Source organism: Sceloporus undulatus, chromosome 7, assembly GCF_019175285.1.
Source record: "Sceloporus undulatus isolate JIND9_A2432 ecotype Alabama chromosome 7, SceUnd_v1.1, whole genome shotgun sequence".
In the NCBI taxonomy this organism is placed as follows: Eukaryota; Metazoa; Chordata; class Lepidosauria; order Squamata; family Phrynosomatidae; genus Sceloporus; species Sceloporus undulatus.
In genome coordinates, this window is record NC_056528.1 from 20,785,379 (window position 1) to 20,801,475 (window position 16,097).

A 16,097-nucleotide genomic window follows, 5' to 3' on the forward strand; every position below is an offset into this window, starting at 1 on the left:
GCATGCTGCTGAGCAGAGTGCCACTGAAAGGAATGAAGAGTTGGTACAGCACATGCATGTGCACTGTGTGCCCTTGGGTGGCTTCTACACCTTTCAATCTCTTTGAGCCATTTGTCTTTTTGCTAAGGTTCAGCTGCTTTTATTTGCTGTGAATGCCTTTAACACCTTTGGATTGGGGAGGAAGTGGGCAAAGAGCTCATATGTAAAAGAAAGGGTCCAATACTTTTGTTACTGCTACCTTTGACTAATAAATTTATACCTGCAACTCACTTCTTTGCTTCCTTCCTCTTTCCATTAGGCCTAGGATAAAGTTAATACCTAAGGGCAACAAACAGAGGTGTAACAGTGGTTTTAGTTTGTAGCAGTATTTTTTCAAACTTTTCTGGTGACACATCATCATCCATAGATGGCAGCTTGCCTTATGTGGAGTCTTAATGTATTACTCCAGAAATTTCAGTAGTTTTTCTACAAGGCTCAATAGAAACCTGAGCATCTAATGGTGCCTTAAAATCCCTGTTGCAACTAAGCTCTTAGTTTATTCCTGGTTATTTCTGAATTAAAAAGAGAAACACCGCATTATGATGATACTCCAAGGAGCATTATGATGATACTTCCAGTATTGCTTAGAAATGTTTTTAATCAGTATAAATAGGGAACAAGTAATACAAAAAGAGTGAGACCAAAGCAATGGAATTCTGGCTTTAAAATGTGTCTTGAAGGAAGAGGCTGCCCCCACCATTGAAAAGTCTCACCTGCACTCTGGTAAACCTGAGCAGGAGTGCCTGGTCCAATGGGACAACTAAGAGAAGTCGACAGATAGGTCTTCACTTCTGGTTCCATCCTTTGTCTACGCTTCACCAGAGGCAGGCTGCATCTTTATACTGAGAGGTTAATGCCCAATCCAGGAAAGGGTGGGAAGGGTCCCTTCAAGCCAATCTCTTTCCCTCCAATTTCCTTCCTACATGAACTGTAACAATAAGGAATTGGTTCACTAAGGCCAAGCCAGATTGACTCATCTCACACAAACAACAACTAGTTTTCTCTTAAGAAGGCATCTGGTTTTGGACCATTCCACTTCCTTTAGAGAGCATGCTCTTCTGGCGAGGGTGTTGAAGCTTCCTCCTGACGCCAGGGGTGTGGCCCAAAGCTGATGGAAATGAACTTGGGTGATCATCTTGAAAGGGGCTGCATGGAATCTATCTTTGCACATGTCTGACAAAGGCCTGCACCAGCTGGAAAAGAGGTTCCTGTCCTTCAGGCCCTAGCTTTGACGAAGATTTTCCTTGCGGAGAGGGGAGAACACCAGTAGCAGGAGAAGAGGGGCCGCCACGGCGAAAATAACGGGAGAGGCTGGAGAGAAGAGTACTCTAAAAAAGAAAATGTGACCTGTTAGATTACTATCCACACCATCTGGAAACAAGCAGGAAATACTCTTAGAGTGTGTTGTTTGTATCAGCTGCAATGAACCTGTCACTTCAATTCGTATGAATGCTGAGGGTGGTGGGTGGCTTAATACAGCCATCTATCTACTTACCAGCTCTGAACTAAGCTCCTGTTTCATCCGCTGCTTGTCTCTTGGGTGCACAGCTGGGTCCTTCAAATACCGGACAGCCTGAGAGATGAGCAGGTAGAAACAGTTTTCCATTGTAAACATAAGAAGAGACCTGAAGAAAGAAATGTCAAGTCAGACAGTGAGAAAAGCACTACAGGAAGTAGTGGTGATGTTGGCTTAGAGTCAGGTGGTGGTACTATTCCCTCCAGGAAAATCAATTCTAGGTACTTCAGGCTATGTGGCCATGTTGCTGGCGAAACATCAGGAATAAACTCTTCTAGAACATGGCCACAGAGCCCAAAAAACTCACAAAAACTATGGATGCCGGCCATGAGAGCCTATGACTTCACAATTCTAGGTACATTTCAATACAAGCTTTACATCTGGATGGACAATTATGTACTGTAACATGATGGTTTGTTTTCACTAACAGTATCCTACTCCCCATTTCCCATGTTAGATCCTCTTTGGCTTGATCATCATCAGAAGAGGAGCAGACAATGCCAGTATGAACTAGGACCTTTCAGCTGCAGAGCTAGCTGGGGATTTTTCTGTGGCAATAGTTGCCAATGAGCACAAAAGTTATAGAAGCCAGTCAGTTTCCACTGAGGAAAGCAGAGTGTAGCTGGTGAACATGAAACAACTACATCCTTGCCTTGCCTGCAATCCTATTACTCAGTTCCTGTGCTGTAAGGCTGTCACGATAAAAAATACTTTTTCTACTGATGTTTTGCGCCTTTGAGATATACACCCAACAACAAAAGCACCACCAAAAGCAGAAGACATGATCTTGTGACTGCCTCTTTATTCTGTTTAGAACAAAAAACAAGCCACAACAGCTACCAAGTACAGCCATTCATGTATATGCTTGACCAAGTGTGATGGATTTTGCCTTAAGTGCAAGGTTGTCTGAAAGCCTGGCATTTTTATTTTGTCAGCGATTACTTATCTAGACCAAATATCATTCATGAACAATGCACAAGGACAGAAGAAATGCGGATGAACTCCCAGATGAATGCACTGTCCTTTTCTTTCTCCTCAGAACAAAGACCAGTCACCTTTCCTCAATCTGAATTTGCCTCCCCACCAATAAAGAACAGCATCAGGACTATCTGGAGCTAGAAAGGTCAGGGCTCAAAGGGCAAGAAAATATTCCTCTGTGCCCAAAAAGAGACATTAAATTAAAGAGAAAGAAAATTAAAACAGATACACATATAATTAAATGCAGCAGGCATGTTGCTGGGTACTAAAATATTCCTAAATAGAAGCTGCTGGTGAACAAATCTTGCTTTTGGGGAAAGTCTCAAGGAGGCAAAGATTGGAAGCATAAAGCCTAGGAAAAAGTGTCCCACCTCCTATTCCTTGCAGATGGGTAATAAAGGAAATTAGGTACGTACTTGAGAGTCTTATTTCCTTCTTGCTGGGTGGTCAGCCCTGCAGGCAAAGTGAGAGACTCCTTCTTCTTATCCAGCTATACAAAAAAGGGAAAACTGAGTTATCATCAAACAGGAAGACAGCCAGAAAAGAACAACCTGGACCGGAGTTTGGCAATTTAGTGGCAAGTACACTATTTGTAAATGAAACAGTTAAAACACCACTGCAATTCCAACACAGAAACCCTGATACCAAAGTGCTTGGATTTACTGGATCTGCCCCATTTATTAAAAAATTCCAGCTGGAATTCACAATCACAGTTATGAATGCATAACCTAAAGTTACACATAATTCACAATCCCTGCATATTAATGATTTTGGCAATAGTATAGGGGAATATGTCGGGACTGTAGAAGTTCCCCAATCCTGACTTATAGGGCAGCACCTACTACAAGCAATATAGGCCAAGAGATGCTATTTAGTTATATATACTTAACTAAGTAGCTCATCTAGAATCTTGGTCCCCTTCCTCATATGTATTTTAGTAATAAAGAGCTAATACACTCTGGAAAAAGTCACAACTAAACAGCTTCCCCAGCCACTAAAAGAGAAATAATACTTCCTCTTGTACTCATAAGTTAATTATGTAAAAGGAAAAGGTATTGCACCTAAACATTAGGAAGAACCTGTCAGTGACAGTTGTTTGACAGTGGAATACACTGCCATGGACAGTGCTGGACTCTCCTTCTTTGGAGGTTTTTAAACAGAGGCTGGATGGCTATGTCAGGAGTACTTTAATAGTGTATTCCTGCATTGTAGAATGTGGTTAGACTGAATGGCCCTTGAGGTCTCTCCCAACTCTATGGCTCTTAAGTCAGGGCTTCCAGACAAGGGCTGCCATCCCATTGGATGCTATGTATGCAGGGTGAAATATCTGTCATAGTGCAACAGATATATTCTGCTGACAGCAGCAGCAAGTTGTGCTTACAGCAACATTGTGTATTGTAGCTGCGCACAGTGCATTATCCATTGTGTTTTGCACAACAGCAGTCATTGACACCATCTAAACAATGTGCTGGATTCTTCTATTTATTGTGCTAACGCAGATCCCTTCAGATCCTTACCTCTCCTAGCATGTTGAGGGCCACGTTGACAGTGGCCAGCAGTGTCCCAAAGGAGGGGGCCACCTCAGAATCAAAGGCGGGAGTAGTAAAGCTCAGCATAAAAAGGATATTGTACTCAGCAAGGTCCAACGACTGCAAGAGAGAACGAGATCAGAATGCATGGAATCCAAGATGGGTCATGCCATGAGGCCATAGTCTTTCCGATGCTATGGCTGGTGTCCTGTTAGTCAAGTTAGAATGTCATGTTAGATTTACTGGGGGGGGGGGGGGGGCTAAAACACAGACAAATCACATGTGAAGGAGACAACTAGGGTACCAATCCTGGCATGCTCATTTTCTATCTGCAGGGATTTTTGTTCTGATTGTAGTAATATGCCCAACATAAAAGTCTGAAATGTACAACAAAGCTCTGAGATTCTTGCCCACCATAGAAATTTGGCTGAAAAGAAACATCAAAATATGTGAGTCACTGTACAGTGAATTAAGTTGTGCAAATGAACTATAGCTTGCATACACAGACCCCCATTTCATGTTGCATCACAGGACACAAGCCAAGATGTCTGATGTAAGCTGATTGCCACAGCAGAGTGGCAAATGCAAGTGTGCCACACCTTACTTGCAGTTTGAGAACCTCAGACATGGCATGTGTTAAGGGAAGCAAGAAAACAAGAATCTCCAGTAGAACATTTGCTGAGAGATCAAAATCACAGCCCAGCTGTATTTCCCAAGTGCCCCAAGGATACACTCTGAATGCCCATGATGCACCCCTCCTGTTGAACTTAAGTAGTTCTGGAACTAACCAGTAGGATGGGGCAGAAAAGGAAGGCATTCACAGTGGAACATGAAAAGGGGAGATCCATTCCCATCTGCACCTGGAGGTCTCTATCCTTCATTTTGGCTACCTTAGTCAGTGCCTAGAACAATGTAGAAAATAGGCTGGACTACAACTCCCATCATCCCTAAACACTTTAGCTAATCCTTAGGGATGACCAGAGCTACTATCAAAAAATCATCTGGAGCACTTCATGTTCCAAAGGGGAAGATGCTAAGATGGCTTTGCTTGGGCTAACTTAGAAAAATGATTGCATCTCTTTAGAATTACACCTTGGTTTCAGGAATCTTTCTTCCTGAAAAATAAATTGACACAGCTAAAGTAACATACCTGGCACTCCCTGGCACATGTGCAATATAAAGTGACCTGGCACCTTCTGTATAAGACTTAGGGATACTGGACTACTCCACTCCATCCAGATTCCCATCTGTCAGGATGTGGGACACAAATGCATTTCATTTTTAAAAGCTGGATCCTTTATTCACTAGCATGTCCTAATTTTTCCTGGAGTAACCAAGGAAGGAATTCTTCTTCAGTTCTCACTTGAGGGAAAAGGCAAAATGCAGACACAAGTATGACAGCCTCAGGTATGACTCCGCAATTTTCTTCTTAAGAAGAAGAGCCTGTAAGTTTGGTACCTGATCAAGGAGGATTTGACAGATGTCCGGGGTGAAGTGGCGCAAGGCAGCTAGAGATTTGCTGAGGATTTTCAGGAGGCTGTACTGCACAGTGCGGAGAGCCTTCTGCTCTGCTGCTTCTGTCTCCGAGTTTGGTGGCTTGGCAGAAGCCTGCAGATGACGCTGGACTCGAGGCATGACAGCCGATGGAAGGGAATCGCCATTCTTGGTCTGAAATGAAGCACAACCAAGAAGTGCACAGATGAGAAACTGAAGAAGACAACAGATCCAGAGCATAATTTTGGCTTCCAAACCTGCCCTCGACTTATACATGAGATCAACTTATAGTAGAGTATATACTAGTTCAGATTCATTACCACAACTGAAATCAACTGAGTATTATTCATATGTGCCCACTGTCTGTCCTTAAATATATATGCAAGCATTGAATTTTTTAAAAACTATGGAGAACACCCCACTACCATGACAATATGTGGACTGGTACCATCTAATGGGCTCTTTTGGGGGAAGGCTTTTAGTTGGGGGCTTCAAGGAAGGGAGTCGTTGTTTTTTCACTCTAGGTCCCTTACCTGTAAATAATGCTGAAGCATTTTGCGGCTATGGAGGAGCGAAGTGCAAGCCTGGCACAGGTAGCACAGATTCACCTGAAATATGCAAGACATATCTTTTAGTAAATGTAAGATTTAGGCACTAGACTTTCCATGGAAAGGATGCGATAGACCCACAGAACCCAAATTCAATTTTCAGACTATTGCCTTTGCATTGTCTCTTAACCTCATCTCCCATCTGTAAAATGGATAACAACAATGAAGTGGGCTAAGTACAGCCCTGTGGCAATATATGGAACCCCAGGGTTGTTTTGTGGCCTACAGACCACCCATTTCCAGGCCTCTAGAAATAGTGATTCACCTTTTACAATGATGACAGTCCCTCCTTACCATGGCATGTACTGAAACTGTACCTAATATCCTCTTTGGAGATTTTTAAACAGAAGCTGGATGGCCATCTATCAGGAGTGCTTTGAATGTGTCTTTCTGAACAGCAGAAGGTTGGACTGGATGGCCCTTGAAATCTCTTCCAACTCTAGAATTCTATGGTTTCTGATATGATTGGCAAGTAAATTCCATGGATTGCCTGCCTTGCACGTATTGTGTGGATAGTCTAGGTAGACAGCGCTGGGGTGAAGTTGGATTGTGGCACACATCAGTGACACAGGTCTACATAATCAGGAGGTCTTGAAAGACCAATTTAGATTGCTGGTTACAAGATTATAAGTCAGAACCTCCCAGGTACCTTTCTTCACAATTGCTATTCTCTATGTGCAGGGCTATAAAAGCAAAGCTGAGGAGACAGTGGTGTGGATAGAAAGGATGCAGATTTATTCAGGTACTGGGAAAGCTAGGAACAAATCAGGCCTGTAAAAATGTCAAGAGTAGTAGATAAGGAAGAAGTTACATTAAAAAGGTGGCACTGCAGCTTTAAAACTAAATTCTGAGAAAGAGTGACAAAAGGATGAGGAACAAGTGTTCTGCTTTGACCAAATGAGAACAGACAAGAAATAAGCCTTGAGCATATAAAGAAACACAACAGCCAAAGAAGTGTTAAGGCACAGGGGGAAATTCTCATGCCAGCAGTGTTTGAGAAAAGCAACATTTATAGGTGTTTAAATGTTGATTCTAGAAGACTCTGAATCAAGATGGGAGAGGTAGAGTGATTGATTGTAAACCAGAACATAGATACAATGAGCATGAGGGAAACCTATGGGAATGGAGAAAACCGATGTGTTATTATCATCCCTAGAGAAAAAGAACAGGAGGGTGTTACTGCACTCACAACTTTGCGATGGCCAGTCAGCGAACTGAACACTAAAGCATCTGGTCTGAACCAAAAGGACTCTTGTAATGTGCTGAAGAGCCTGCTGGCCTTCTTTGTTTCAACCTGAGTGCAAGAACCATTTGCCAGCTGACCACCAGAAGCGGAGATATGGTGATACCTTCTCCGATATGATGCAAGAATATGAAGAACAGGCCTGAGCTCTCCCTACCTGCACATCTCCCAGGAGCTGTGGCAGATGGAAATGCCACTCTTTCATGAAGTTGGAAAGCTGAAGAATGAACCCCACAGTATGATCTGCTTCCTCAAGGCAGGCTAGACTCTGCACTGTTCGGACCGCATTCAGGCACTGGAAAGAGAGAAAAATAAACAAGATTCAGAGGAAGAACTTCTTGCCTTCCCCCTGCTCTTGGTATGCTGAGTGCCCCCCCTCCCCTCAAAAATAAATTAAAATCTACCAATGCAGTTTCTAAAACAATTAAAATTGTCACAATTAATACAATATTAAATTATTTTAAAACATACAGAAGTTAAAAAGTAAATAAAACAAACCCCTACCCCCCCCCCCCATAAAAAAGCCTCCCTGGCACTGTTACCTATTAAATGCCTGGTTACACAAACATTGTACATCTCTTGCCTCACCATTAAGTTTTACAGACCCACACTACCCGATATGATGAGTACACGGGTGGCAAGAAGCAATGGCTTGTTTTCTTTCCTTAATTTATATCCCACCTTTCTCTCAGCATGGGATTTAAGGTGGTTTACAAACATTTAACATTCATTATATCTTTAAAAAACTAAACTATCAATGTTAAAAATACTATCAAAAGTTATGACAATTAAATCAGATTTCCATTCTCCACTGAAAAATTAAAAGCCGTTTTTATTAAACATTTAAAACAATAAAATAGAAATACAACGCCCTCCATCAAAAGCTCTATCTGCTGCAACATATTAAAAATCAAATGCCCTCCCTAATCAAAAAGGTCTTTACCTGTCATGGAAACATATCAGGGAAGAAGCCAAGTGGATCTCTTTGGGATGGGAGTTCCACAACCTAGGAACAGCCACTGAGAAAGCTCTCTTGTACCTTCAGCAAATGTGCCTGGGATGGCAGTATGATTGAGAGGAAGCCCTCCTCTGCAGATCTTAAACTTCAGGCAGGCTCATTTAAGAAGCTTTGCTTCAACTCCTTCCCAGACACAGAATAACTTGCTTGAGGAGTCCAAAGCCACTCTATTCCTAGCAATTTTCAAAGAAGGCATAAGGCCTTCTTCCTCATCTCAAAGACTTACAGGTCAATTTCAGTTGTAGAGGTTATTTGGTACTTCTGCTTTTAATTGTGGTGTACTTAGAAGAGGTTCTAATCTTGGGAAAGGTAGCTAGAAATTACTTTAAACAAGCAAACAAACCATTTAATAACAAACCTGAAGGATTCTCTCTTGATGGACACCTACAAAGTCCAAGGCATCAGTGAGAAAGTTGTACCGGAGAGTCTTCAGAAGGCGCTCCATCAACGAAATGGAAAGACGATAGACTCCAGGCCAGGAAGGGGCATCCAGAGATTTCCGAGAGGCAGGTGGCACCTGTACAGACAGCTCAACAAATAAATGCTGGTCGCAGATATCTCACACACTCAAATCATTACAGTATATAAATAATAATGCAGATTAATACACTAGAGAGTGTATACAGACCCCCCACCCCCACTTCATTGTGGCAGTAAAACAAGTTGGCACAGAGTAAGCAATCCTGATTGCAATGGGCGAGATATGGGAAGGAAGAGTCACTCACCTGACCAGCTCCATTAGTGCTCAGCTGGTAGACACTCAAGAGGGGCAAACAGATGCTCTGCATGATGCCAGCTCCTGCCACAGCTGCTGCCCCCTGCAAACGAGAGATCAGTCACTCTTGGAAGAACAACCAACTTTCCCCCGGGCCAAAGGGAGAACTCAGCACTACTAGGTTTATCCATTTATTGGCACACCCTTTATATTGACATATCTTTTTATATCAACACTGTCTCCTAATTGTCAGGTAGCCACCACATTCCAATTCCACATATCTCCCAAATGACCATATATATACTTTTGTGGCTCATGAATGAAAATGCTCTATTTTGGAAAGGACCATTTCAACCTATCACAATGCTCGCTAACCACATATCATGATACCAGCCAGCTGATTTGTGTGTTGAAAGAACAACAAAGGTTGTGCACCTCTCACCTGCTGGGTCCTGACCAAAGTTAGCAGCAGATGTAATGAGGCTTCTGTAAAGTGGAGGTTTTGCTTCAGCCTTAAACTGATCTCCAGGGTGGTGAAAAGAGTGGGGAGCATGGGGATTTTTCTGGTAACTTGTAGCCAATAATCTCCATCTTCATCCATTTCACAGAGCTCTTTTGCTAGATGAAGTCCCAACACACATACCTGCCATAAAGAGAGGAAGGATACATGGCTATTAGGATAGAGGAAAGACAGATGCTGAACCACAGTAAATAACTTTTACTAACTAATAACGCTTTTTGAAATTCATATTTATTCACGTTCAGTAAAACAATGGAACAAATTATCAAGACTATTAGAGGTATTTGTAGAACAGTAACCTAGGCTAACAGGCAAAGGGGGGAAACTAAATATAGATAAAAACAGAATATTAGGGACATTCAATTAATACATGAAAATAGAGTAAAACCACTGTGTATTTTGCTAGACATTCAGATTATCTTCAACGGTTAAAATGTGGGTACAGGTCAGAGACATAGCTGTGTTAGTTTGAAATATCAGAATACAAAGAGATCTTGTAGCACCTTTGAGACTGACTGTGCAAAAGAAGTTGTAGCATAAATGTTTGTAGACTTTGTCTTCTTCCTCAGATGCATGGGCCCAGTCTACAAAAGCTTGTGCTACAACTTCTTTTACACACACAGGGGCTGTACAGACTGGCTTGAAGTGACGGCGTGGGGGGCATGGTGTTTGGATGAGGACCATTCCGACAACATTCCCACGCCAGTGTTATACTGCCTGCCTGCCCACCCACCCAGTGGGCGGAATCACGGCATTCCTTTGGCACAGCATTTATATGACGCATGCTGAAAGGAGTGCCAAAAAGTGCTGTGGCAGCAGCAAGGATGCTTTTTTGCCAGCTCTAAAAAGACTGGCATTTTGCCATTTCTTTTAGAGCTGGCAAAGCACTGGATTGGCACCGAGGCATACGGTTGCCGCAGCCCCGACGGGCGCTGAAAGTGGTAGCCGGACACCACTCTTTCGGGATGGTCTGTAGAGCCCCTTAGTCTCAAAGGCACAACAAGATGCTTTTGCGTGCAGTTAAAATGCAGTCTAACTTTCTATGAAGTATTTTGTTTTGGGGGAGGAATATCCTCACAGTTTGCATTATCTTGGCTGCTATCCAATGATCCTAACCTCTTTTATCATGCCATCTCCAAATGTGTGAAGTCTCTTCCTTTCCCTGCCATGGAATCTCATCAATGATGAAAGGCCCCTTTCCTTGTTTCTACCAAAAGAGACTGAGAGCACAGAGAGACGAGCCTCTATATTGGGCTTATATAGGGATATAGTCCTTCAAATAACCTGGACCCAAGCTGTAGTTTTTTTGATGAGTGCAACTCACAACAGATTCTGGGGAGGAAAAATTGGGGTCAAAAGCAAACAAATCAGCCTGCACAATTTATAGGCTGCTAAAAGGTACTTGCCCCATCTCGCTGGTCTTTCTGCTTATGTCTGGAGGCATCATCTGTTTCCATGCTGTCTTTGTCATCTGTGGAGTCTCCAGAGGTCAAGCAATGCCGAGTGTGATCAAAGAGGGCAATAAATTCCTCTTGGAGTGTTTCACACACACTCAACACCAGCTGGGAATACTGAGGGATCTCGCTCACTGTAACAAACACATAAAACACGTTGTTTTGACACAGAACAGAGAGAAGCAGGAGGGGGAAACAAAACTCCTATAATTCAATCCCAAGCTGAAACAAAACCCTACTAGAAAATTAAATATAAAATCTTCTCTATCTCCATTTCAAAAAACTGTATACCCAGAATCATTCAATGAATATTTCTTTATTTAATGTATACTCTGCACTTCTCCTTAAAAGGGACTCAAAGCAATTTACAAAAATTTAAAGTCCAGCTAAAATCTTATTTTACCAAAGTTAATTAAACAAACAAATCTATTTAAAAGCACATAGATAAAGCAGTTTAAACCATATTTGAAACAATAGCACAGCACACATTGCTGCCACGTAATTTAAACAGTAGTCCAGGGAGAACACCTCATGAGCCGCCCAAAGGTCTAACCTCGAAGGGAAAGAATGAATATGGACAGTACCTCCAAGCCCTTTCCCAGCCATCTTGGAGGTTTCCATGTTGGCTCCTTCCCCACTAGGTTGGAAGTAACATTAAAAGGCGTGATTCAAAATATATGGAAATGTATCTCCTCAGGACTTTTCCAAATGCAGCTTTTTACCTTTCATTTCTTTCATGTGGAGGACTGTGATCAGTGCAGAGAACACTTTGGCTTTGGTCTTCTCCATCATCAGCTGGTCAGCCTGAAGCACGCCATCCAGGATCTGCATCAAGGAATTTATGATTTTATCCACACAGTCCAACTCGCTGACAACAGAAATGGGAGAAAGGGGGGGGAGAGAGAAAGAGAGAGAAGCTCTTAAAAACCTTATTGTAGCACATAACGTCTTTTCTCACTTTGTGCCAACCAAAATTTCACAGGCTACAGAGAGAACAATGGTGTTCACCAAGAAAACAATGATGAAGACAACAGTGGGGTTCCTCAGAGTGGCTACAAAGAAGTTCAATTCCAGAAGCTTCTGCAGAAGGTCTAGTCCATCCATGCCCACCTTCCCCAGCCTGCTGCCCAGCTTGATGATATCTTGGGCTACAATCCTGAGCTAGTATGACCAACTTTTGTGCTGGGAGTTGGACGATTTGAAGGATATCTGGAGGACATGAATTTAAGAAAAGCATTTCTAGAACAGTTGTTTTCAAACTTTCAACCAATTCCAATTTCTTGTACTCTTCAGCTGATTCTAATACAATCTCTATAAACAGTAGAAGTAACTTCATAATTAAGCGTATCATTAGTCCATATAGCACAGTACTGTCGACATCACAACGACAGACAGCAACTCCTAGGGATTCTGATGGGAATTTTTCCCAGCCTGAACAGAAAATGGAGGATGCTGACCAGCAAACCTTTGTACATCCCCTAGATCTTTCCCCATTGCACATACCTTTTCCACTGTCTCAACAGGATTAACAGAAGGGTGCTTAGCATGGATCCTAGTTGCAAGCAGCACACAGACGTAGGAACCAGCAACTGTGGAAAGATTTATTTTTATAAAGTGACAATATTTTAAAATTACTTTCTACCCAAGAAACAATCTTGCAAGTTCCACTGCTAGTACCTAAAAAGGGTTTTGTCAGAATCCCTAAACAGAATTTTATGTTTTATGTGCCCCAAATATAATTAGGACAAACAATTTCACACATGGTGGGCATTTCCATGTAACCTAAATGGAAAATGAAAAAGCATTAAGTCTCATGGAAGAGCAAGGATTGTTGGTTAGAAATCTGGGAAATGGTTCAAATCCCACTCCACCATGGAAACTCCCTTGGTAACCTTAAGCAAGTCGCATTATCTCAGCCTCCATGAGAACCCATCCGTGCAGGAATCTTGCCAGCAAAACCTTATCACAGGGGTGCTATAAGTTTACTTGAAGGCACATAACAAGACGAAATCACATGGAACATAATGAATGCTTTAAAGTCTCTTCAGAAGGAATGTTACGGGGGGAAAGCCTATGAATGTGGGAAAAGAGTGATTTAAGTATTTGACTCTCCATCCACACCAAATCAGCTCAGAGAATGTAGGCATGCAGGCTTTGTCAACTGTGCTGACTAAGGAACAACGTGAACTGCAAATATTTTTGTACCAAGATATACAACTGAAGGATGTGGGGAGGAACTCATAAGCCTTGTCTTATAACTTCTATATCTTTAAGACTGCCAACAGTGTACTCAATCTACAAAAAATGGATGCTGCTGCTGGATTTTCTTACAGTAATTTAGGCAACTAAGAAAAATCTCAAGTCAAACTTCAGGAAGCAAAGAGCCCACTAAAAGCTGAAAACCAGTCTATCCAATCCATGTTGAAAATAACAGTTTTTAAAAGGCTAAAATATAAGCACTCACCAAAGTCTTGGTCCCACTCAAAACATCCAGGAACAGTTGCTTGATCTCCGAGTCAGATAAGTGCATAATGTCAGCCTAGGGAGGGCAAAGTCAATAATTAATCTTTTATTTCTTAAAATAAACCTTTTACTTCTTTCAGGTACCATCAAAACATCAAAATATTTTTTGTTTAGATTCAATGTACATTTAGCAATCAGTACCTGTGGCTAACCAACTGTAACATTTGGGCTATCAAAACCAGGTTCGGTTGAACTGTTCCCTTTGCATGCCTGAGATGTCATAAAAAACTAGATTCCAGTTTACATGGACAAGTTAACACATTTTATAAAAATCATCATGAACATAACAGACTGATCTTCTGGTAATCAGAACAGTGTTCTGCACCCCAGCATTTGCTTAAATAAGAATAACCCTGCAGGGTCCAGCCAGAAGTCAGTCTAGTTCAGCAAGCTATAGCCAAACACGGCTAGCCAAATGCTTTCAGTGAGTCCTTAAAATAACAAAACCTCTTCCCTGTTGCTGTTCTCCAGGGCCAAGTACTCAGTGACAAATTGCAGAGCACAGTATATCCATTTTGCTAACTTGGGCACAGACTGATTTCCGCTAAGATGGCTGCCTAATATACTCCTCGATCTAGAGAATTCTGTGTTGTATTAAGAACTTTTCTTTGTCCTGAATCTTGATCCATCAATTTTTCTGGGATGACCCTGAGTTATGCTGTTCATAAAGGTTAAGAGAGGAAAACTTCTCTTTCTTCAGGCATGATGTCGTAAACGTCTACATCAGCATTCTTTCAATGTGTTTAACAACATCCCTCAGCTTCCCCAGTCAACACAGTCAATGACTAAACTGACTGGAGATTATAGAAACTACTTCAAACACTAGGATGGAACAACCTACAGAAAGCTCCTCTATAAACAGGACATCAGACTCATGAGGAATTTTCTGCAGGACAAGTCACTTGCATTGTTAATTCACATACATGTTGAGTCCTTCTTCCTTATCCAAAATGCTTGGGGCCAGAAGTGTTTTGGATGTCTGCGTTTTTGGGACTTTGAAATCTATACATATACTTAATGAGACACCTTGGAGATGGGACTCAGGTCTGAACAAGAAATTCATTTATGTTTTGTATACACCTTATAAGCATAGTTCAAAGGTACACTGAACCATCAGAAAGCAAAGATATCACACTCTCAGCCACCTGTGTAGATAATTTTGGATTTTTGAATATTTCAGATTTTGGAATTCTGGATAAGGGAGACTCAACCTGTACTACATTTTAATTGTACAAGAAACAACAGAATGCAGGCATCTTACTAACATCTCTCATTTTTCTCCTGCTTGGTTTGTAACATCTTGCCTGATGAAGAAGCTAGCGGAGCTTCGAAAGCTTGCAACAAGTATATTGTGCACTTTGGTCGGCCAATAAAGGTATCACTGTTTAGTGGATTTTTGTTTGAATTTGCTAAATGGCCAACACAGCTACCCCTGCATGTTAATAAGATATGTCAGTTGTCTTCAAATGTGTTACACAGACTATTTAGGCCACTATGTTGAGATTTATTCCCTCTTTCATTTCTCCGCCCCTTAAACATCTGGGTTTAAATAGCAAGACATACAAAAGTCCTTACATGGCTGGCAGAGACGATGAGCATCATCCGCCATGCTGAGATCAGCATCTGGTACTCGGTCACAGAGGTGCAGCCAATGCCTTCTGTCTCTGCCACATGGAATGCCAAGGACTTCACATAGCCTGACCAGTATGCAAATCTCTTCTCTGTGGAAAACTTGTTAAGTGTGTCTTTCAATGACTGGTCCAAAGAACCCCTGTGCACAAAAGCAAAGACGGGAACGCTTTCAGTGTTCTCCTCATATTTGCACAAACAGCCTCTCTCCACAACATGAAACAATATCAAGGCTACAAGCCGATGATATCAAGTGTTAAAAAGTGACAAAAACATTTAAAGAGAGCCTATATACATCCAACAAGGATGCGAAAAGACACTACATGATGGACCAATGGAAATCATTCCTTGTAGAAAATGCTTATAGTGATACTTACTTGACCACACAGTAGATCTCAAGACAAATTATTTTCATGATCAAGGCACAGGTGTCCAGGACACTCAGCTACAAAGAGAGAAAGGGAGAAGATCAGCCTGATAACATTCTCATGGTTTCAGAAGGACTGAAACCAAAATTACTTGGGAATGCTTCCAACTGTTTCTAACAAGCATAGCTCTGATACAAACAGAGCCTGCATAGAACTGAGTGGGAGGTGCACAAGGAAACAAGATGTGCTCTGTCTTGTGTAAGATTTATTTTCCTCGTGTAACATTATGGTCCACTTTTCCTGAAGGCAGGAGCATTCACACACAAAAAAGCACTCTGCTATTACCTACATTCAAGAAAAGAGGAACATAACATTATGTCATGAGCAATAAATAATAAAAGTCTTCTAACATAGGACAGATGATACAATCCTTAATAAAGGACCAGCTATCTCAATGCCCCAG

The 16,097-nt window shown here is 41.7% G+C and overlaps 1 protein-coding gene across 1 annotated transcript in view; it reads right to left on the bottom strand.

Moving 5' to 3' along the window:
- Positions 1–617: 617 nt before the first annotated feature.
- The window catches only part of NUP188 (nucleoporin 188), a 44,733-nt gene continuing 29,253 nt past the window's right edge, over positions 618–16,097 (bottom strand). Inside the window, 16 exon segments of the mRNA XM_042480572.1 lie at positions 618–1,367; positions 1,535–1,664; positions 2,950–3,023; positions 4,051–4,182; positions 5,521–5,730; positions 6,090–6,164; positions 7,565–7,702; positions 8,784–8,942; positions 9,151–9,243; positions 9,583–9,783; positions 11,067–11,248; positions 11,837–11,982; positions 12,618–12,703; positions 13,579–13,653; positions 15,213–15,408; positions 15,644–15,711. Coding sequence (XP_042336506.1) covers positions 1,197–1,367; positions 1,535–1,664; positions 2,950–3,023; positions 4,051–4,182; positions 5,521–5,730; positions 6,090–6,164; positions 7,565–7,702; positions 8,784–8,942; positions 9,151–9,243; positions 9,583–9,783; positions 11,067–11,248; positions 11,837–11,982; positions 12,618–12,703; positions 13,579–13,653; positions 15,213–15,408; positions 15,644–15,711 — 2,136 coding nt within the window. The 3' untranslated portion in view covers positions 618–1,196.